The sequence below is a fragment of the Pelophylax lessonae genome (genome assembly GCF_965119305.1).
Source record: "Pelophylax lessonae genome assembly, chromosome: 6".
Taxonomy (NCBI): Eukaryota; Metazoa; Chordata; class Amphibia; order Anura; family Ranidae; genus Pelophylax; species Pelophylax lessonae.
Window position 1 is genome coordinate 248,554,936 of NC_138773.1, and position 22,820 is coordinate 248,577,755.

General features: G+C 44.8%; 1 protein-coding gene across 1 annotated transcript in view; it reads left to right on the forward strand.

Moving 5' to 3' along the window:
- SP3 (Sp3 transcription factor) overlaps positions 1-22,820 on the forward strand; it is a 77,490-nt gene that overhangs the window by 35,585 nt on the left and 19,085 nt on the right. The window contains exon 4 of the mRNA XM_082262050.1: positions 22,021-22,213. Coding sequence (XP_082118176.1) covers positions 22,021-22,213 — 193 coding nt within the window. The remainder of the gene's footprint in view (positions 1-22,020; positions 22,214-22,820) is intronic.

Here is a 22,820-nt window from a genome sequence, read left to right on the forward strand (position 1 = left end):
GCACATGCTCAGCTTGGTGTGTATTGCTAGTTTTTTTTTTTTTTTTTTTGGGAGAGTGCATGTGATCAGCACAGTGCCAATCGGCACTGTCCATACAGAGGGTCAGGGGAACTGCAGCCTCATAGGACAATCATGGGAGAATGAAAACTCCTCCCAACAAGCTTTAACCAGACACGGATAGAAGTCGCAAGACTGCTATATACTGCTGAGAAAAGCTATTTAGCAGTTTATATTTACTAAAATAATTGCATTTCCGTGTTCTGTGTACTGTGAGAGACCAAATATAGTGAATGCAGGCTCCTGGGTTTAGTAACACTTCAACCACTTTAGGACCGGAAAGTTTTACCCCCTTAATGACCAGTTTTCTGCGATACGACGCTGTTACTTTAACTGACAACTGCACAGTCATGTGATGTTGTACCCAAATAAAATTGATATCTTTTCTGCAGGCTACTAAGGGCAAGGAACCTCGTCGTAGATGTGGGCCTTCCTTCTCAGCTCATAAGAAGTTTTTTCGTCCCTCAGGGTCGACTGCAAGGGCTCGAAGCCTTTCAGGGCCTCTTCAGAAGGATCCAATCAAACCTGGTCTGGCAAGCCAAGATCGGGCTTCTCCATACCCCTGGATAAGGCTTCTTCAGCATGAAGGAATGCCCCCACCCGTATTTGGGGTGGTAGGACGTCTTAGCTGGCTGGTTTCCGGGTCTGTGGACTTCCCCGGTGCAAAACAAGTGGGTCCACAAAGTCATTCGGTCCGGCTACAAGATCGAGTTTCGCTTTTGTCCCCGGCAAGGTTTTTTCCTTCCAACTTGCACCTGTCCCCAGACCGCTTACAGGGTCTGTTTGGGGCGGTACAAGAGCTTTTTCCTTCAAAGGGTGATTGGCCCGGTTCCGACTTCGGAGCGTTTTCAGGTTTTTTACTCAAACCTGTTTACAGTTCCCAGAAAGGAAGGCAAAGTGCGTCCAATCCTGGTCCTCAAGGCGCTTAACTGCTTTGTGCGGGTGCAGAAGTTATGAATGGAATCCATTCAAACGGTGGTGGCATCCCTGCATCAGGGAGATTTCCTTGCCTCTATCGGTATTAGGGATGCCTACCTTCACATTCCAATATGTGCCAGTCACCAGCATTTTCTCCGCTTTGCTGTGGGAGAGGAGCATTATCAGTTTGTGGCGTTACCCTTTGGGCTCGCCTCTGCTCCTTGGGTCTTCACAAAAGTGTTAGTCCTGGTGCTAGCTTTGCTACGCCAATGAGGGATCGCTGTACTGGGCTGATTGGACGATCTCCTTCTGTGAGTGGAGTCTCTTTCTGTTCTTGTGGAAAACCTGGAGATCACAATACAAACTCTGTGGGAGTTCGGCTGGATTCTGAATCTTCAGAAGTCTGCTTTAAGCTGGACTATCTGGGCCTTACTCTGGACTCTGCCTTAACTGGAGTGATCCTTCCTCTGGACAAACTCCAATTCGCCTCCTGCTGTCCAACAGATTGTCGTCCCTCTGGACTTGCATGTGGGTGCTGGGCCTGATGGTGTCCACCTTTTTTGAGGCTGTTCCGTTTGCACAGTTCCATATGAGGTCCCTGCGAAGGGAGATTCTGACCAAATGGGACAAGATTCCGCAATCTCTGGACCATCAGATCCGGCTGAGTTGAGGAACGAGGGAGTCCTTGATATGGTGGCTTTGTTCTCCGGCGCTTCAGCTGGGAAAATTCTTCCTCCCCCTTGTATTGGTTAGTGGTCACCACAGATGCCAGCCTGTCCGGCTGGGGAGGCGTCCTCGGCAAGCATTCTGCTCAGGGGATCTGGACGCTGGAAGGGTCCAGACTACCGATCAATGTATTGAAACTGAGCGATCAGACTGTGTCTGGATCATTGGACAAATTGTCTTCAGGGTTGTCTAGTGCTCATTCAATTGGACAATGGCATGGCCGTGGCTGATGTCAAATCAGCAAGGGGGCACAAGAAGTGTTCTGGCGGCTCTGGAAGTAGCCGATAATCTAAGGTGGGCAGAGCGGTTTGTTCCAGCCCTCTCCGCCGTACACATTCCCGGGGTGGAAAATTGGCAGGCGGATTACCTCGGTCGGCAGGCGTTGGACTAAGGGGAGTGGTCCCTTCATCCAGAGGCATTTCATCAGCTGTGTCTCCGGTTGGCGTACCCCCGAGGTGGATCTGTTGGCTTGGTCCCAGGACAGATCCTTGGGGGGACCCTACTTTCCACACCTGCCCAATCTGAGTGCTCCCCATTTATCACCACCCTCTGGACTCTCTTGGAGCCAGTTCTCTATCCAGGCTCTCGCCCTATGGTTCATATCTATGTACCTTAGTTTGTACAGTAAGCCTTTGTGGGGAACTGTGTCGTATGCCTTTGCAAAGTCCAGATACACCACATCCACAGGCCTTCTTTTATGTAGATGGCAGCTCACTTCATCGTAGAAGGTTAATAGATTGGTCTGGCAAGAACGATTTTTCATGAATCCATGCTGATTACTACTAATACCGTTTTCATTACTAAAGTCTTGTGTATAGTCCCTTAACATCCCCTCCAAAATCTTGCAGACTACTGATGTTAGGCTGACAGGTCTATAGTTACCTGGGATATATCTCGGCCCTTTTTTAAATATTGGTACCCCGTTGGCTTTTTTTACAATCAGCTGGCACCATTCCTGTCTGTAGACTATCCGTAAAGATCAAGAATAAAGGTCTGGCTATCACCTGGCTGAGTTCTTTAAGAACCCTCTGGTGCAAGCCATCCGGTCCCGGTGATTTATGTTCAGTTTCTCTAGCTTAGTTCTAAGTATCTTCTGTTAACCATGGGGGTACTTCTTGAGGTGTATTTAATTTAGCATTACAAGCTGGGTTAGTATAGCCCCCAATTCTTTTGTGAAGACTGAAGAGAAATTATTTAGCACTTTCGCCTTCTCTGTCCTCTGTGGCCAGATTCCCTTCATCGTTTTTCTTACTATTTATATACTTAAAGAATTTCTTGGTTTTTTTTTAACTCTCCTCCGCTATGTCTCTCGTGTTCTATTTTAGCTGCCTTGATTTCGCCTTTACATTTCTTATTGCACTCTATACTGTTGAAAAGCTGCCAATGACCCCTCAGCCTTGTATTATTTGAATGCCTTTTTCTTTGGTATTAATATGCCGTTTTATGTTGAGTTTAGCCGCCCAGGGTTTGCTTTTGCTCTTTTAAACTTATTCCCCTTCGGAAAGCACTGGCCAATCCCTTTTAGTATGCTTTTGAAGCACTCCCATTTTTCCTCCATGTTCTTTATTCCTAGGGTTTTATCCCATTTGATATTTTCTAGCAAAGAGCGCAGTTTAGGGAAGTTTGCTCTTTTGATATTCAGTGTCCTTGTATTACCCTTGTGTTTCCTATTACTATGATTTATACTGAAACGAATTGACCTGTGGTCACTGTTTCCTAAGTTGCCCCGTATTTCTATATCAGTGATTAGGTCTGTATTATTGGTAATCAGTAGGTCAAGTACCGCATTGTTTCTTGTCGGTGCATTCACCATCTGACCCATGAAATTATCCTGCAAAACATTTAGGAACTGCCGAGCCTTGGATGACTGCGCGGCTCCTTCTGCCCAGTCTATATCTGGATAATTAAAGTCCCCTCATTTATAATTACATTTCCCATCCTTGCTTCCAATCCAATCTGTGAAAGGAGGTCCGCCTCCCTCTGGTTAGGGGGGCCTATAGCATGCGCCCAGTATTACTTTCCCCATAGTGCCTTCCCTTTGAAGTTCTACCCATAGTGATTCTACCTCCTCCTTTGCTCCATTATCGTCCCTGCTATTTTCTTTAACAGAAATTGGCCTTGAGTACCATCAAGGGTCAGGTGTCGGCTTTGGCGGTCTTCTTCCAACGACCTTTGGCCATACCCTGGTGCGTACCTTTCTTCATGGTGTCCGACATTTTGGTCCCTCCAGTGCGTTCTCCGTGTCCGCCTTGGGATCTCAATTTGGTGCTTTCAGCTCTACAGAAGGCTCCCTTTAAAATATTTGGGAGATTCCCCTGCTTACGCTATGCCAGAAGGTGGCCTTTTTGGTGGCTATCACCTCTGCGCGCAGGGTGTCGGAACTGGCGGCAGTAACCTGTCCACCTTGTTGTTTTACAGGAATAAGGTGATTCTTCGCCCCTGTCTGTCTTTCTTTCCAAAGGTGGTCTCTGATTCAGTTGAATGAAGACATTGTGTTGCCTTCCCAGGCCTAAACATCCGAAGGAAATTGCCTTGCATGCCTTGGATGTGGCCTGGGCAATTAGGGTGTATCTGGCACCTACGGAGTCTTTCAGGAAGTCGGACTGTCTATTTGGGCTCAAGGAAGGACCACGAAAAAGGTTTGTTCAGTTCCTCTGCGACCATTTCGCGATGGATCTGACAGACGGGGGTTCAGGCCTATTTCATCAGGGTTCAGGTTCCTCCTTTCCCTGTCAAAGCACACTCCACTCTGGTTCTTAGTGCCTCCTTGGTCTTCCGTCATCAGGCGTTGGTGATGCAGGTTTGCAAGGCGGCCACCTGGTCGTCGGTGCACACTTTTACAAAGTTTTATAAAGTGGATGTGTTGGCATGTGCGGATGCTTCCTTTTGGCTGCAAGGTTTTGCAGGCTGCTTTTTGAGAGGACCTGTCCTCTTTGAGGGTGTATTGTGTTTTTCAGATGGGCTCTGGTTGTTTGGTTGAGCCCCTGTTGCCTGTTTAGCCTTGGGAATTTTTTGGCTGTTCCCACCCCTCATGTTTAACACAGCTTTGGGACGTCCCAATGGTTATGAATACCAATGGTTATGAATTCATCAATGAACGAAAGAAAATGGGCTTTTTGACTTGCCATAAAATCCTTTTCTCTGATATTTATTGACGGACACAGCACCCACCCCTATGTGGAGTTTTTTTTTTTTTCTCCTGACACTGCTTGTAACAAAATTGAGTGGCTATAGCAGAGAGAGGGAGTATACCCCCTGGGACTGCTCATGGGTGTAGCCAGAATGTTCTGCCTAGCGTCCTACTCCTATAGGGGGCAATATAACCCAATGGTTATGAATACCGGGAGCTGTGTCCGTCAATGAACATCAGAGAAATGTATTTTACAGCAAGTCAAAACTTTTTTTTCTACCATGTCGATATTTAGAAATCTTTCGCCACTCCCTGTCTTTAGGGCTTTCCAGCATCAAGCATCCCAGGGTTGCAAAGCCACCACCTTGTCTTTGTGTTCACATGTTCTCTCGGTTTACCAGTTGGATATTTAGGCTTCAGCTGATGCGAGCTTTGGCCTTACGGTGCATTAGTCTTTCAAGTAAGCACAGAACTAAGCACAGAACTCTCCCCTTTCTTGTGGTCACTCCTTAATGGTTGCTAAAAAACTTTAAAGTCAAAATTCCCTGTTTTGCACTTGCTTTTAAAACCTTTATTTTTTTTTTTTTGTGAGGGATACATGTGTTTATGGTTATGCTTTCTGTACTGTTTTTTCTACAAAACTGAGGCCAGCCTACAGGTTTTTTTATTTTTTGCTAGTATATTATCCCTCCTGTAAGTGACAGTATGACCTAAAAGTGAAACGCTTCTTGTGTTCCTTAATAGACTTCAAAATTTTACAATACAAAAATACTAATTGTTGTCGACTTGGGGACAGAGTTTTTTTAGTACGTTCTTGGACATGTGGCCTATACTGCCACCTTCAGGAGGTTTGGACAGTGCCAAACAAACATTAAGTCAGCTTGCGTATAACCCCTCCAATTCAGCCTCGTGTCCCAGGAGGTTGGAAGCCTTTTTTTCATGTCTGCTATAGAACACGGTTTATGTATGTTATACATTTTTGGCATTTTTTCCTCTTCAATCAGGATACTGACATTGGCAATTTTTTCTTCATTCACTTCAATCAAGACTTTGAGGCTGGGTAGGCTGGGTTCACAATTGTACTATGTGGGAACCAGTGATGGTTCCAGCATCGCATGTTACTCGCAGGCAGTTCACACTGCCCTCTGTGAACCGCTGCGGGTGTCAATGTAGCGTTAATGACACCCCCAGATCGTTTCGCAGTGCGAACTGTGAAATAATCCAGGTAATGCATCGCTTGGATGTCGGCACCCATGCAATCAGTTTCCAGTGCAGACCCAAAAAAAAGTCCTGTAACATTTTGGTATGAATGCGCTGCTAATTCAGCCATGCGAACTGGCTGAATTTGCATTGCACAGACATCGTATGTGATCTGCACAGCAATGTGGTGCGAACCAAATGTGCTGTCTGTGTTCGCACCAGTGTGAACCCAGCCTGATTGCTCTGCTAGTTTCTTTTGGATCTGCCTTTTTTTTTTTTTTTTTTTATTCCTCAGCTAGCTTGTACCTAGACCCTGCTGGCCTGAAGATTGCGGGACCTGTCTAGAACGTGACCTTTAGGCACTGAGCTCCACATGTGGTGCTTTTCAGACCTTTTTTTTGCTGCAGAGCTCTCTCCAGGTCCATAGTCATAGCATTGCCTCTGTGTGACCCAGGCTCTGAAGACAAGCCTTGTGAATAAGCCCATGAATTGGTTGAAGATTGCCTGAAATGTGACCTTTGGGTACTTGCCTCTGCATTGTGCTGCTTTCCAGACCCTTGTGTACTGTGAGCTTTAGAGAGCTTTCTAGGCCCAGAGCTGTCAGGTTTTTGACTCACTTGTAAGTATGCCTGTGGTGAAGATAGTGCATTGCGAAAGTATTTGGCCCCCTTGAACTTTTCGACCTTTTGCCACATTTCAGGCTTCAAACTTAAAGATAAAAAACTAAATTTTTTTTGAAGAATCAACAAGTGGGACACAAACGAAATTTATTGGATATTTCAAACTTTAACAAAAAACTGAAAAATTGGGCTTGGAAAATTATTCAGTCCCCTTAAGTTAATACTTTGTAGCGCCACCTTTTGCTGCGATTACAGCTGTAAGTCGCTTGGGGTTATGTCTCTTATCAGTTTTGCACATCGAGAGACTGAAATTTTTGCCCATTCCTCCTTTCAAAACAGCTCGAGCTCAGTGAGGTTGGATGGAGAGCGTTTATGAACAGCAGTTTTCAGTTCTTTCCACAGATTCTCGATTGGATTCAGGTCTGGACTTTGACTTGGCCATTCTAACACCTGGATATGTTTATTTGTGAACCATTCCATTGTAGATTTTGCTTTGTTTTGGGTCATTGTCTTGTTGGAAGACAAATCTCCGTCCCAGTCTCAGCTCTTTTGCAGACTCCATAAGGTTTTCTTCCAGAATGGTCCTGTATTTGGCTCCATCCATCCTCCCATCAATTTTAACCATCTTCCCTGTCCCTGCTGAAGAAAAGCAGGCCCAAACCATGATGCTGCCACCACCATGTTTGACAGTGGGGATGGTGTGTTCAGAGTTATGAGCTGTGTTGCTTTTACGCAAAACCTAACGTTTTGCATTGTTGCCAAAAAGTTCGATTTTGGTTTCATCTGACCAGAGCACCTTCTTCCACATGTTTGGTGTGTCTCCCAGTATCTCGGACCTGCCTGGCATGTTCCTTGTTCTTCATGATGCTCTCTGCACTTTAAATGGACCTCTGAGACTATCACAGTGCAGGTGCATTTATACAGAGACTTGATTACACACAGGTGGATTCTATTTATCATCATTAGTCATTTAGGTCAACATTGGATCATTCAGAGATCCTCACTGAACTTCTGGAGAGAGTTTGCTGCCCTGAAAGTAAAGGGGCTGAATAATTTTGCACGCACAATTTTTCAGTGTTTTATTTTTTAGTTTGAAATATCCAATAAATTTCGTTCCACTTCATGATTGTGTCCCACTTGTTGTTGTTGTTTCTTCACAAAAAATTAGTTTTATATCTTTGTTTGAACCCTGAAATGTGGCAAAAGGTCAAAGTTCAAGGGGGCAGAATACTTTCGCAATGCATTGTACCTGGGAAGTTGCTTTCAAACAAGTAACTCTAAATTTTGTGTCTTCCAGACCTGGGGTACTACGTCAGTTAGCCACGGTATTCTTAGGCCCCTTTCACACAGGGGAGTCTGTCGGCGGACTTCTTTTTTTTTCGATCCCTGCTGAGCAGGCGGGTGGCTGCTCTGTCTCCGCGCTATGTGCGGAGACAGAGCTGTCAGGTCCCCACTGTTCTCTATAGGGGAATCGGATGGGATAGACCGTCGGTCCGTTCTCATCCGATCCGCTGGATGGATGGAAAATGGGGTTTACATCCGTCCAAATTTGACGGATCGGATGTCAGTGGACATGTCTCCACTGACATCCGATGCCCCATAGAGATGCATGGGGCATCCGTTCAGATCTGCCAAAAAAACGGACAGGTGGATCTGAACGGGTCCACCTGTGTGAAAGGGGCCTTAAGCTGCAGAGCCTTGGCATAGTCTCTATTGTATCTTAGTCTCTGAAGTCTCACTTTGAGTAATGCCTTCATGCATATGCATTTTAATTCCTCAGCATATCTTTTGGAGTGTCTATTTCCACCTTGTTGAATTGGCAGCTGTGAGTTACTTTGGTTTGTAACCTTAAGTCACTGAGAGCTGCATTCTAGTTTTGTTCTGTTGAGCTTTCCTGTTACCCAGTGGGTTACCTTTCTGGTTCTGATAAGGTTCGTTTATCTGACCTTGGGTGCCCTTGGGTGCTTCGTTACCTTGAGACGGTTGCATTTCCCACCCCTCATGTCTACACTGCTTTGGGACATCCCATTGGTGAAGACTATATGAGGGGCGGCGGCTGTCCGAGGACGTAAGAGAAAACTGAATTTTTGTAAAATCTTACCGTAAAATTCCTTTCTCTGAGTCCTCTGACAGTCGCCGCCCCCACCCCTCTTTTGGGGTTCATGGACTATCTACTGCTTGCTACCGAAATGAATTGGGAATGAGGCTAGCCGTGGGTATTGGACCAGAGGGACAGCCCCCTGTAGGTGTCTATGCAAAGTTTTGTGTTTTTAACAAAATCTGCTTACTCCTGTGGATAAGAGGTCAATACCCATTGGTGAAGACTATATGAGGGGCGGCGAATGTCAGAGGACTCAGAGAAAGGAATGTTACGGTAAGATTGTACAAAAATTCCGTTATCTCCCCAAATTATTGCCTTTTAAAGACCGCTGCGCAAATACCGTGTGGCCAGAAATATTGCAACAACTGCTATTTTATTCGCCAGAGTCTTTGCTAAAAATATATATAAAATGTTTCTAGCAAAAAATACTGATTATAACTTGTAAACATGTGTCAGAAATAGGCTTGGTACTTAAGTGGTTAAGGGTGTTCTAACTAGGCCTCCAGATTTTAACCATTTGATCTGCTTTTATGGACACCTCTTGTCTGTCCTCACTTCCCTTCCTAAAGGCCCGTACACACGTACCGATCGTCGGCCGAAAAGCGTCGGCCGACGACCGATCTGCCGATTGTAGGCTTGTTAGTATGATGCCTCCGACAGCCGTCAGCGCACATTCTGCCGACAAGAATCTGTCATGCAAGCATTAAAATTTTTGAATGCCGACACCAGAGCGGCCGATTGTTCGCCAGTCAGTACAGAATTCGGCCGACAGACCGCAGATTTGCAAGACTGGGCATGCTCAGAAAAGAAAAAACACAGGGAAAGTTAACCATTACATGACATCACTTCTACAGTCGGCTGTAGTCGGCGGACAAAATTCTTGTGCTGTCTTTGCACTTTTCAACAGACACTGACAGCCCGGGGACAAAAGACGGCCGATCGTTCGCCGACGATCGGTACGTGTGTACAGGGCTTTAAAGTCAAGAATTTGTATGTTAGACTTTTGCCTTACTACAATAGGTTTCGATAGTTGACTATCTTGGCTGTTGGTCCAAGTATTCCCATATTCAGTTACTTGTTCTCCCACACATTTTTTCTTGCGGATGTTTGGTTGCCCGCCTATAGTTAAGGCCCATCATTGCTTCATGTTCCAGTTTTCCCTTCAGTAACTGTGTGCTCTATTGCACTACCAAATTGATCCTTGCTATTTTCTTGGCAGTGATCTTTACCTTTTCTGTACTGATAGCTTCCTCTGTTGAAGGAAAAAAAAAATATTTGTACAAGTACCAAACTTTTTTTTTTTTTTTTTTTTTTTTTTTAGAGATGCTCTTTACTAACTCCTGCGATGGGGTTTACAGGAGAGCATATTCAGTGTATGTGTAGTGCAGTAATCTCTAGTTGTAATTATGCCTTCACAGCCCTTTGGATTTAAGTGCACTTGTTCTTCAAGGCATTTAGATCTCATAAAAGCATGTTACAAAATAAATATGCATCTCCCTTTTTTTTTTAAGTTTGCCTTATGTTTTCATTGTCGTTAATTACAGTGCTTCATAGTATAAAACAAGGCTATGCACAGATTAATTTGTAGATTACCACTTATAAGTCTGATTATGAGAAGCACATATATCAAACTGAAGTGCATTTTAATTTCCAATTAAGTGGACATTGTCATATTGGCTGACTTAAAAAAAAAAAAAAAATCCAGCCTTGAGATCGGAAGGCTTTTTCTGTAAGTGAAGGAGCAGAATGTACTGAATCACATTAGCCAATTGGAATCAAAGCCCCCTATCTGAGATAGCGTTAACAGATAAGAGGCTAATTCCAGGTCCACTTCAGGTGCTTACATACTTACACTGGTTGCAATTAAAGGAGATGTTTGTAGTTAAAAAGAGAAAATCAACTCTGTGTGGCAGCATCGTTCCTCGCCACCTCCAACCACTGAGCATTCAGTTCATGGTCTGCTCTGCGAAGAGTATGTTATGGGGCTTGGTCGTCTCTCCAATTAGCTGAACTCTATATATATATATAATTACCTTATTGCACAGCCATGAACATACATTTACAGTTCAAGCAGGAGCAGTTGGATTTTGTATGTCATTCCCATAAAGTCACAGCAACCCATGCCTTTTCTAGAAGCATCATAGTGGAACTTCACGCTCAATGAACATTGATTTTTAATCCTTATGCTTCTAGCATTAGTAAATGGATGGGAAAGTATATCCTATTTACTTGTGCTTAAAGGTGTTTTTTTTTTTTTTTTTACATTTCTTTAGTTACTTCCTGGTTTCCAGGTTTAAGCAAATTTGTTTTCTCAGCGAAGCACACCCTCCTGCCTGTGTGCCTCAGCTAAGGGCAGATATATTCCAGGAATTAAATGCTACAGGAATCCTCTGCCCTTACTCAAGATGGCCACAGCGAGATAAGGGAGGTGTTTTTTTAAAAAATGATTGGCAAACAAAGCATGGAGGCATAGAAGGATGGCGTGGTTTTGAATTCTAAAAATGAACTCAACAGCGTGTAGCACTATCACTGCAGGAGCTGCTTGGCTTTGCTCATAAAAGTCTAACCAGTTTTTGATAGCCTTTTTCTCTACTTCATATTTGTCTTTGGATTCTTCTGTCAACCGCAATGAAATTCCTCAGTAAATTACTTCACGAGTCTCTACATAGCCGTTATAATTTTCGGGTATGGCCAACGTCTCAACGGAGTCAGCGATGAGCGAGTCAGCACTGTCATCTGCTGGGATAGTCCCGTGCACTATGCGCTCATACTTGACATTCATTGTAGAGGAAGCACAGTCCCACTGATGCCCCTGCAACAAGTGACCCCAGCCCTTAAGGGTACAGGCTCTTGAAAACTGGAATCCAGTGACCCTGTAGTTATTAGGGTTTACACCATCAGTGTCGCCGGATAGGGCAGAATTCCCTCACCTGTTGTCAAGGAGCTCTACTGCAACTCATGAATTTGTGACCACATTCACCCAGTTCCTCATGGATACTGACTGCACAATGTCAAAATGTGTTCCAGCATCATCACCTGCAGAATCTAAGTGTGCCCCAGCACAGTATCCTGTGGAATCTTGCTCTGACCTTCCCTGAGGCCTTAGAAAAAGCTGGTTAACTGATTACTGTGACCTTCAAGGAGTTAGATTCCGTGTCCTAACAGTCTGTTTCTGAAGAAATTTTACATTTTTTTTTTTTTTCCAAGTTACAAACAATTTACTATTTACACCATTCCACAATCAAAAAATCCTATACCTTCTGCAATCTCCCCACTGCCTCCACGTGGTACCACTTTTTAAATCATCAAATTATCCCACGCAGACTGATATACAAAATATAGAATTTGGCTTACATAAACACAGTATCTCACAAAAGTGAGTACACCCCTCACATTTTTGTAAAAATGTATTGTATCTTTTCATGTGACAACACTGAAGAAATGACACTTTGCTACAATGTAGTGAGTGTACAGCTTGTATAACAGTGTAAATTTGCTGTCCCCTCAAAATAACTCAACACACAGCCATTCAGGTCTAAACTGCTGGCAACAAAAGTGAGTACACCTCTAAGTGTGAATGTGCAAATTGGGCCCAAAGTGTCAATATTTTGTGTGGCTACCATAATTTTACAGCACTGCCTTAACCCTCTTTGTTGCCAGCGGTTTAGACATAATTGACAATTTTATTGATATTTATATTAAGACATAATAAACAGGCAAAAAATTTGGGGGAGCATACCCATGTATTTCTAAAGCTGCTGCAGCTATGAACCAAAAGACATGTATATTAAAAAAGAATAGCGCGCAAATGCAAAAGAAATAACTACCAAATCTGAAGACAATCCATAAATAAAAATGGGGGTTTTTAATATACATGTCTTTTGGTTCATAGCTGCAGCAGCTTTAGAAATACATGGGTATGCTCCCCCAAATTTTTTGCCTGTTATGTATTCGGTCTGACCAGACTATCGAGGTTGAGCAACCCTCCCCACCCCCCCACACACACCTGTACTCAATCAGTGTCCACCATCAAGTGGATATAGGAGGAGTCCCCTGTAGTGCATTTGCACATCCTTCCCAGCAAGGAGTATTATCTCCAAGGGTTAGAAAGGCTGGATTCATCTCTTTTTCATGGATAGTGTAGGACCCACTGATAATGGGGTACTTTGACGCAGTAGTGGGCTTGAGCACGATATGGCCATATGGTTGGACCAAACCCCCATTTTTATTTATATATTAAGACATACAGAGAAAAAGAGAGGATGAAAGATAAAACACAAGTTTAGATAAAAGAGCAATGAAAACAGCTCTAGCAAACATGCTTCCAAAAACAAGAAATATCCAGATCTGCAATGTATAAGCATACAATATTGTATCAAAAAATCGAAGTCCATGGAGCAAAAACAAGCGTCTTAGGAAATAAAGTGCATAGCAGTCATATAGTTTAATAGGAGGAGCATGTATGGTCGCTGATAGCAGCCCTCATCCTAGAAACGAGGAGAAGTTGTAAACAAAGTTATTGAGGGAAAGTAAAGTAAAGAAGAGAAGAGTGAAAAAAAAGGGGGAGGGGAAAAGATGGGAGAAAAGGAAGAAGGGGGAGGGGTTTTAGAGTATTGGCCCAGCACTCTGGACTCCACGGAGGTCAACAATCCAAAACAGGGTGGCTCACCTCCCCTCACCACTTGCAGACACGGGGTCAGGGAAGGTCTGTCGCCAGCTGCCAAGGCTCCCAAATCACGTGGTGGCGCTCTATTTTATGTCAGACGTGCTGTTGTGGCCTCCTTTCTTTCTACGTCTCATTCTAGTATAGAGGTCCAACAGGGAGGGGGGGGGGGTGGGGGAGACTGGCCTTTCCAATGAAGCGCTATCAGGCACCTGGCAGTGGTCAAGATGCGGCTAGCTAGTTTTTTGGCTTTGCCAGACAGCCCAGGAGGTAGTAAGCTCAGGAGATACGTTTTAGGGTCGAGGGGCACATTTACTTCGAATAAGCAGTAAAGGTCTTGGACTGAGCGCCAATAATGTTGTAGAAGTGGGCAATGCCAGTAAATATGGAGCAATGTGCCCCGATCTCCATGACACCTCCAGCAACGATCTGAGGCTGAAGGATGTATGGCGTGCAAGCGAGTGGGTGTCTTATACCAGAAGAAGCATTTTATAGGAGTTTTCTTCATATAACGTGCACATGGAGCTTTTAGCTGCTCTGAACCATATCCTCTGCCACTGTGCAATAGAGAGTTCTTCTCCCAGGGCTCCGCTCCCACCTGAGCATGTAGGGGTTTTTATTCTGGGAGTCAATATGTCTCTTATTCAATAATTTGTATATATCTGACGTTAAGCCTTTCGGTGAGGGGCCCGATTAAAATTAGTCGTTCAAACGGAGATAGTTTAGAAAACTGAAGGCGCGGTGCGAAAGACAAAGCGTAATGCCTGACTTGTAAGTAACCAAAGAAAGCGCTATGGGGCAGGTCAAATTTTGTCCTGGATTTCGTCAAAAGAAAGCAGCACGTTTGTTACAGGATTCGCCAGGTGGCCGTAGTGAAATGGATTCCGTTGTAACCAGGGGGCGATCATATGATGGGTGAGGCTATCTGGCAGTTTTGGGTTAAAAAGAAAAGCTGTTAGTAATGAAACTTCTGATTGAAGGGAGGTGACCCAACGTGTCACACGCCAAATGTTGCGTACTAGAGCCATGGTATGTAGCAGGGATGTCAGCGTCCGAGTTCCGCAGCAAGTTATTGGGGTGAACCAGAGCTAACCATAGCTTGTCTATTTGCGTCCAACAATTCTATGCCGACAGGGTTACCCAAGAGGCGATGGCCTTGAGTTGGGTGGCATGATAATAGTGCTGGAGGGTAGGGAAACCCAGTCCCCCCTCACTTCTGGAGGCAGAGATCGTGGTGTGAGATACCCTATGTTGTTTATAGTGCTATGCAGAGCTCAAGATGTCCGCTTGAAGCCCCTTGAGCTGAGCCTGGGGAACAGGTATCGGTAGGGTCGAGAAGTGATACAAAATCTTAGGTAAGATTGTCATTTTTATCGTAGCTATGCGACCCAACAAGGAGATTGGGAGAAGTTTCCATTTAGTCAGAAGCTGAATAGACGCGAATAGGGGCTTGAAGTTGGCCTCATATAGCAATTCATAACTAATTGTGATTATTTATTCCGAGGTATTTAAGCGCAGCCGTTTTTCCAGGCATAAGGGAAAGTCCCTAACAGGTAGGGATGTAACGATATCGAAGATATCGCGATATCGTATCGTCGTGGTCGTCTCAATATCGTCGTGGTCGTGTCTCGATATCGTCGTGGTTGGGTTACAATATTAAAAGGACAGGTGTCCATCAAAAAGCAAGAGGAATGGACAGTCCCGCAGAACAAATCATTGTTAACTACATAGACCAGAGTTTAAGGATTTTTTTTACTGTTTTTTTTTTTTTCTTGCAATGTAGATATTTTGATCTTTCTGATGAAAAACGTGAACATAAGCTAAATGATAGGTCAGTGTTTTTTTTTTTAAAGGCTTTTTGACTGACTATTTTATTTAAGTTTAAGTTATGTTCCTAAATACCAGTTTTAAAAGGCTGCCTTTATTTGCCTTGCACATTTAAACCTGACTTAACTTGATCTTTGTTTGCACTTAAAGGGAATTGCCTATTGTTTGTTTAGAATTGTTCTAGCTGCTTCTTAACTTGAACATTGCACAGAAGAATCAGTTATGCAACCAAATATTACTATACAGAATATTGATGTTCCTGACTACAACTTGCACTTTAAAAGCACTATGTGATCAGTGTTTTATGTTGTCATGGATCCATAAATACAACAATAAATTGCCTGTTGACTGATAAAAGCAGAATAAATGTCGGTATTTTTTCGCTATTATCATCACAAACACTATCATGAGCTATTTAACAATACCATGAGCTTTTCCACAATATCGCAATAAATATCGTACCGTGAGGTCAATATCGAAATTGTATCGTACCGTGAGATTTTGATATCGTTACATCCCTACTAACAGGTGGTGGACCTCTTAGGGGGTTAAGTTAAGCAGTAGGGCCTCCGATTTAGCAGAGTTGACCTTGTAGTCAGACAAGGAGCCATATTCAGTAAGCAATTTATGTAAATTAGGGAGAGCAGTTCGTGGTTTCATCAGGGTGAGGAGGACATCGTCAGCAAACAGCAAGATCTTAAATTCTTTCCCTCTGACCATAACCCCCTGCACATTCAGGTTAGAACGAATGTGGACTGCAAAGGGTTCGATACACAGAGCAAAAAGCAATGGCGAGAACGGGCAGCCCTGACGCGTCCCGATTAAAATAGTGAAGGAAGTAGAGGATGCAAAGGGAGTCTTTATCGAAGCGGAGGGGTTAGCAATATAGGTGCCTAATAGTCCTAAGGGGCCCCGGAAGCCCAAATGCTCTAAAGTCTCAAACATGAATGGCTGGCTGAGCCTATGAAAAGCTTTTTCTGCGTCTAGGCTCAACAGGAGTGCTTCTACTTTTTGCCGATTAACTAGATCTGTGAGGTTTATGACTCTTATTGTATTATCGCCTGCTTGTCTACATGGAACAAAACCCACCTGGTCTTTATGTATCAGTGAGGAAAAGAACGTGTTCAAAGGGATGGAGAGTAGTTTTGTGAGGATTTTCAGGTCCGAGTTCAATAATGCGATGGGCCTATAATTACCGCACAATGTATGATCTTTGTCTCGCTTGGGTATCGGGGTCAGATGCGAAGACTGCATGTCTTGGGATCTCTTCACCATGCATGAAGCCATTATACAGCTGGGCCATGTGTGGGAGAAGAATTGGGAGGAAAGTTCTGTAATACTCATAAGGGAGGCCATCGGGGCCCGGGGACTTATGATTCGGAAGGAGTTTTAGTGTTCATCTTCTGTTATTGGAGAATTAAGACTGCAGAGCCGTGTGTGGTAACTTGGGGACCCCACTAAGTTTGAGATAGGAGCGGACACGGTTTTGGAAGTTTACGGATGGTGGCTGGTGTGGTATGGAGGGATCATTATAAAGGTTAGAATAGTAGTCCCACGAAATAGCGGAGCCATACAATCAGGGTGTGAGTGTAGGGCCCCTGCGCCATCCCGAAGAGCCCAAGGGGTTGTCGAATAAGTTTGCTCTCTAAGTTTGCATGCAAGCAGGGTATGGACTTTATTACCTTTTATTGTAATAAGTTTGACACAGCCACAATAGGGCTTTCTCGGTTTTGCCCACCTCAATATTCTTTAAAATGGCACTTAGCCGAACAATCTCCCTGAGCAAACGGAGCGAGGCAGAAGATGAGAGCGGAGACTCCAAGCCCCTCAATCTTCAGTCTGTTGTCTCAGTAGCTTAGCATTTTCTTCCCAGGCTGTGGAGGTGGCTATACAGTGGCAGATCTCTGTCTTATGAGCCTCCCAGATGTTGACCATGGAGCTATTTTCTGCAAAATATAGATTTAGGTGTTTCTCCAACTGCTCCCTGGTGGATTCATTTTTCAGCAAAAAATCGTTGAGCTGCCAGTGGCACCGCTTGACCTGCTTGGCATCCAAAGAAAGGTCAAGGACATCGGGGCATGATCCAACCAGGACATAGAGAGAACCGCCGCTTTCACAATTGCCCGAAGAGTCGGGGCGTTAACAAAAAGTAGTCTAGCCTTGTGTGAGTCCAAAAGGGTGAGAGTAGTGAGTATATTGGCGCTCCGCCGGGTGCATGACTCTCCACGCATCAAACAGGGCTTGCCTGCGTGTAAGTTGGCGAAATAATTGGGTTTGACGAGATAGTCGTGACGGTGAACGGGGGGAGGTAGTAGTTCTGTCCTTAGAAAGTGAAAAGATTTGGTGCCATTTTCGGGCGCAATCTTGGATGTGGGCGGGCCGCTTTGTATGGGCAGCGGCTATTTTTCCCTGTGCTTCTCCTAATCTTTATTATGGCAGCATTTTCTTGTGGCTCAGGGGGAGTTCATCCTCTAGTGATCTGAGGTCACTTCCTCCCAGTAGTTTCACTTTCTGCTGAACAGCGTGGAGAGCGGCTGCTTACCCTGTTTCTCTGGACACAGTAAGGGGGGTTTTATTCCTTTTGGACATTCTTCAGACACATTTAGCCTTTGTCAGTGGGTCTGCCTGCTAAAGGGGAACTCCAGCAGTGCGATTTGGCGGTGCAGGCCGCTAGCCTGCATTTAAAGGGCCAGTGTACCTTTTTTTTGTCCTTTTTTTAAAATGGATCCCCAGAGTGAAAATTTCCCCACTGATCTTGTGTGCATCCGGTTCATCCAGATCTCATTTCCTAGCATCCCTGTCTGCAGTCGTGGAAGCTCTGGCATCCAAAGTTGATCTTGTCATGTCACAAGTTCCTATTAAAAAAAAAAAAAAACTGCTGATGCCCTCTCAATCTTCTGAATCTGAGCCTGAAGTGGTTGCCATGGACACTGCCCTCCCTGAGGGTTCCCTGTCCTCACACTTGGACAGCGAGGAGGAGTCGTCCTCCGCTGCAGCGCGGGAACGCGCTTTGGTGGAAGCACTGATTCGCTTTGTCAGGGAGACTTTGCATATTGATGATGAGCCCACACAGTCAAAGCGGATTATCTTCGGCTCCCACAAAGCCCAGAAGTCGGGTCAGGTTTTCCCTTGCCCCGAGGAGTTTCACGAGACTGAACAAGCAATGGCGGCGCATTAAGCACATGCTGGTAGTGCCTAAGCGGTTTCAACGTCGCTACCCCTTTGCAGACGCAGTTTCCACTCGTTGGACTGGGTCACCTAAAGTGGACCACACTGTGTCCTGGTTGAATAAATCCACGGTGGTTCCCGTGGAGGACTCCCCGGTGTTTAAGGACCCGGTGGACAGGCGCCTGGAATATCTTTTACTCCACCAGCACCTGCTCGCTCCTCAATCCTGTGTTCGTTTCCGTGCTGGTCTCTCAGACGGTCACGGAATGGATTAAGGTGCTTAAGAGCAACCTGCTGGCTGAGTCGGTCCCCCCCAACTCTCATCAAGCTCATGGACCAAATGGCGCATGCCATGGTGTATCTGTGTGACACGGCCCTGGATGAGGCTCCCCTGGTCACGAGATTAAGGATTTTGCTAACCGCCGCATGATCTGGCTGAAGAGCTGGTCGGCGGACCAAACCTCTAAAGACCGTGTCTGATCTCCCCTTTTTGGGGGCAACGCCTTTTTGGTGACTCTTTGGATGAGATGATCAAGGGTCTCACAGGGGGTAAGAGTACTCTTCTGCCCCAGTCCGCGAAGGGCAAGGCGCTCCGCGCTAAGTGGGGGTCCCTCCTTTTAAGGCTCACCGGGGGTTTTTTTTGTGCCTCAGGCACAGGAAAAAGGAAAACTGTTCAAAGCCTCCGGCGAAAACAAACAAGAAGGCTTGGTCAGGTAAGCCTAAGGCCAGTCGGTACGGTGCTGTGGCCAAGTCTTCCTCCGCATGAAGGGACGCCCTCACCCGGCTCAGGGGTGGGGGGACGTCTGCGTTACTTTCAGGAACCCTGGACGTGTCTGATTCAAGACAAATGGGTTCACAAACTGATTCGTACAGGGTACAAGATTGAATTTCGATCTTGTCCAGCAGACCGGTTCTTTCCATCGAATCTCCGTCTGTCCCCGGATCGTTTAAGGGATCTCAAGGGGGCTGTGCATGATCTTCTAGCACAGGGCGTCGTTCCTCAGCGGGACTTGTTTCGAGGCTTCTACTCGAACCTGTTCAAGGTACCCAGGAAGGAGGGCAAAGTGCGTCCTATCCTGGACCTCAAATATCTGAACCATTATGTACGGGTGCAGAAGTTCCGGATGGAATCTGGACGTTGGTGGTGTCTTTAAATCAAGGGGATTTTCTGGCTTCCATCAATTTAACCACTTTAGCCCCGGAAGATTTGTCTGCTCAAAGACCAGGCCCTATTTTGCGATTCGGCACTGCGTGACTTTAACAGACAATTGCGCGGACGTGTGACACTGTACCCAAACGAAATTGACGTCCTTTTTTTCCCACAAACAGAGCTTTCTTTTGGTGGTATTTGATCACCTGTGCTTTTTTTTTTTTTTTTTTTCTTTTTTTTTTTTTGCGCTATAAACAAAAAAAGAGCGACAATTTCAAAACAAAATTTCACATTTTTTTAATATGAAATTCTCAAAAAAAAATGTAAAAATCTATTTTTTTTTAACATTTTAGGCCAATTTGTTTTCTGCTACATATTTTTGGTAAAAAAAATTCAATAAGCGTATTTTGATTGGTTTGCGCAAAAGTTATTTTGTTTTACTAACTACGGGAAAGATTTGTCATTTTTTTTGTTTTTTTTTTTTCTTTTAACTAGTAGTGGCGGCAATCTGTTTTTTTTTTTTTTTTTCGGGACTGCGACATTGTGGCGGACAGATCGGACCCATAACTGACATTTTTTACACTTTTGGAAGTACCAGTGACATTACTACAGTAATCAGTGCTATAAATATGCACTGTTACTGTAAAAATGACACTGGCAGTAAAGGGGTTAACTGTACTGGTGATCAAGGGGTTAAGTGTGTCCCTAGGGGCGTGATTCTTACTGTCAGGGGGTGTGGCTTGTGATGTATTCAGAGACATGCGATCCTATATAGCAGGATCACATAGCCTCTGTGATCACTTCAGTGAGAATGACAGACAGCTGTGTTTACATCAGCCGCCAGTCCTCTCACTGCAGAGGAAGATCGCAAGTGTCCGGCGGCCATCGGAGCCGCCGGTCACACACGCTGACACCCCCGCTGACGAGCGGGGGCTGGAGCGCGCCTCAGGCGGCTCGCGATTGCCCCCTAGCTCCTCCCAGGCTAGTGCCCTAGCTCCTCCCAGGCTAGTGCCGTACATGTACGGCACTTTGCCTGGAAGCGCCAGACTGCCGCCATACTACTGCGGCGGGCGGCAAGCAGTTAAAGAATGCGTACCTGCTCCTCCCTATCTACGAAGGTCACCAGATGTTTCTCCGCTTTGCAGTAGCGACCTGGTCGTCGGTACACACTTTTACAAAATTCTACAAGATTGACATATTGGCATCCTCAGATCCTTCCTTTGGCTGCAACTTTTTTCAGGCTGCTGTTTGCTGAAGAGACTTGTTTTTTCTCTTCCTGGGGTGAATTTTCATTTTGGGGCTAGCTCCTGTTGGTTGAGCTTCTATTGCCCTGTTGGCCACGTTTTTCTCTGGCCTTGATGGATCTTTACCCTTTTAGAGGTTGCGTTTCTTCCCACCCCTCATGCCTACACTGCTTTGGGACATCCCATTTGTGAGGATACTATGAAGTGACTGCATCTGTCAGTGGACGTAAGAGAAAATAGAATTTTTGGAAGAACTTACCGTAAAATTATTTTCGGAGTCCTCTGACAGACGCAGCCCCGCCCCTCTATTTTGGGTTGGTTGTCTTTTTCCTTCACTGCTTGCTTCAAAACTGATTAGTAAGCTGGATGTGTCTGGGGGTAATATCTAAGGGGACACCCCCTAAGGGTGTGTCTAGTGAAAAGTTTTTGTAAATGTTTTCACTGCCTAGTCTACTCCTGTAGGTGGCGCATTACCCATTTGTGAGGAAACTATGAAGTGGCTGCGTCTGTCAGAGGACTCAGAGAAAATTATTTTATGGCAAGTTCTTACAAAAATCGTATTTTTCCCTAAGGACCCCCCCCCCCACTACCCTCTTCTCTAGAGGGAATCCCTTACCTAGTCGGTTGACTGGGGCCTCTCACTACCATACAAATTTTCTGCTGCAGGAATATTTTGCATGGGACAGAATACACCTTGATGACTTTTTGGAACATGTCCACTTGGGGATAGGTGGTCATTCCTTGGCAGATCTACAGCCTCTTGAGGGTGCCTTCCCTTTTCTGTCCTTAATTGGGTAACGCTCCTTGAGATACTGCTCGCATTCCTGTCCCTTGTTCCACAGGAAGCAGCACCCCCACACCCCCATAATATTTACCTGAGCTCCCTCTCGATCCAGTGATGTGCATGAGAGCATTGGCCAATCACAGCCAAAGAGCCAATGAGGGGGGTGGGTCTGAGCTTTGTGTCTGAATGGAAATGCAGAGCAGGGGCTTTGGAGTACGCCTGCTTGGGTGCCCCCATTGTGGGGAACCCAAAAATAAAGGATAGGGGCAACTCATTTTTGCCTGTTTAATATATCACTTATAATTCCTCAATGTGTTTTAAGTTGTACGTTTTATTGGTAGTGATTGCACTTTGCTATTCCTTTCTTTTGTTTTGAAAAATGGGTATTGTAATGGTGTGAATGCTTATTGCTTGCCTTTTGTTTCTTACCAGCTATCCGGATTAAAGAGGAAGAGCCAGATCCAGAGGAATGGCAGCTTACTGGTGATTCTACTGTTAACACCAATGATTTAACCCATCTGAGAGTACAAGTTGTTGATGATGAACTTGACCAATCAAATCAAGAGGGAAAAAGGCTAAGAAGAGTAGCATGCACTTGTCCTAACTGCAAAGATGGAGCTGGAAGGTACTTGTCATATATAGATGGTACTTGTCATATTTAGGTTTTGTTCTCACTAAGGTGGTCGGGTTCTGACACCACTTTCATTCCAGCTGAGCACTTTGTGCAATAGAAGCAATTGCGTTTTAGATGTTTATCTTTTTTAACCTTGATCTTTTCTCCCTTTTAAACTGGTATGAAGGGAAACATCAGCAAGTACTTTCATGTTTTATGCAAAAAATAAAATGGTGTTGAGAACTAATATAAGAAGCTTAACCCTTTTACAGCTTCAGTCACAAGTATTAGTATAGTTTGAAGTATATAGTATCAAAGCCACAAGTGTTCGGTTTCTTTCAGCTGGCCCCTGGCTTTCTAATAAGCTAGCCACCCAATCACTTCTACATGAGTGAAGAGATAGTGCACCCCCAAAACTGAAAACTTTAGTTCACCCTAAAGGCTAAGTTCACCTTTTGGCAATAAATGCACATTTTTGGTGAAATAAAAAAGTTGCTTTATTTTCTTCCCCTACCTCCGGTATGGATTGACTGTTTTACAAGTTGCAGGGATTGTAAATAAACTACGAGAGCGCTCGTCGGCTGAAATTTCTGATGTAGCTTGTAGGCCTCTTTTCACA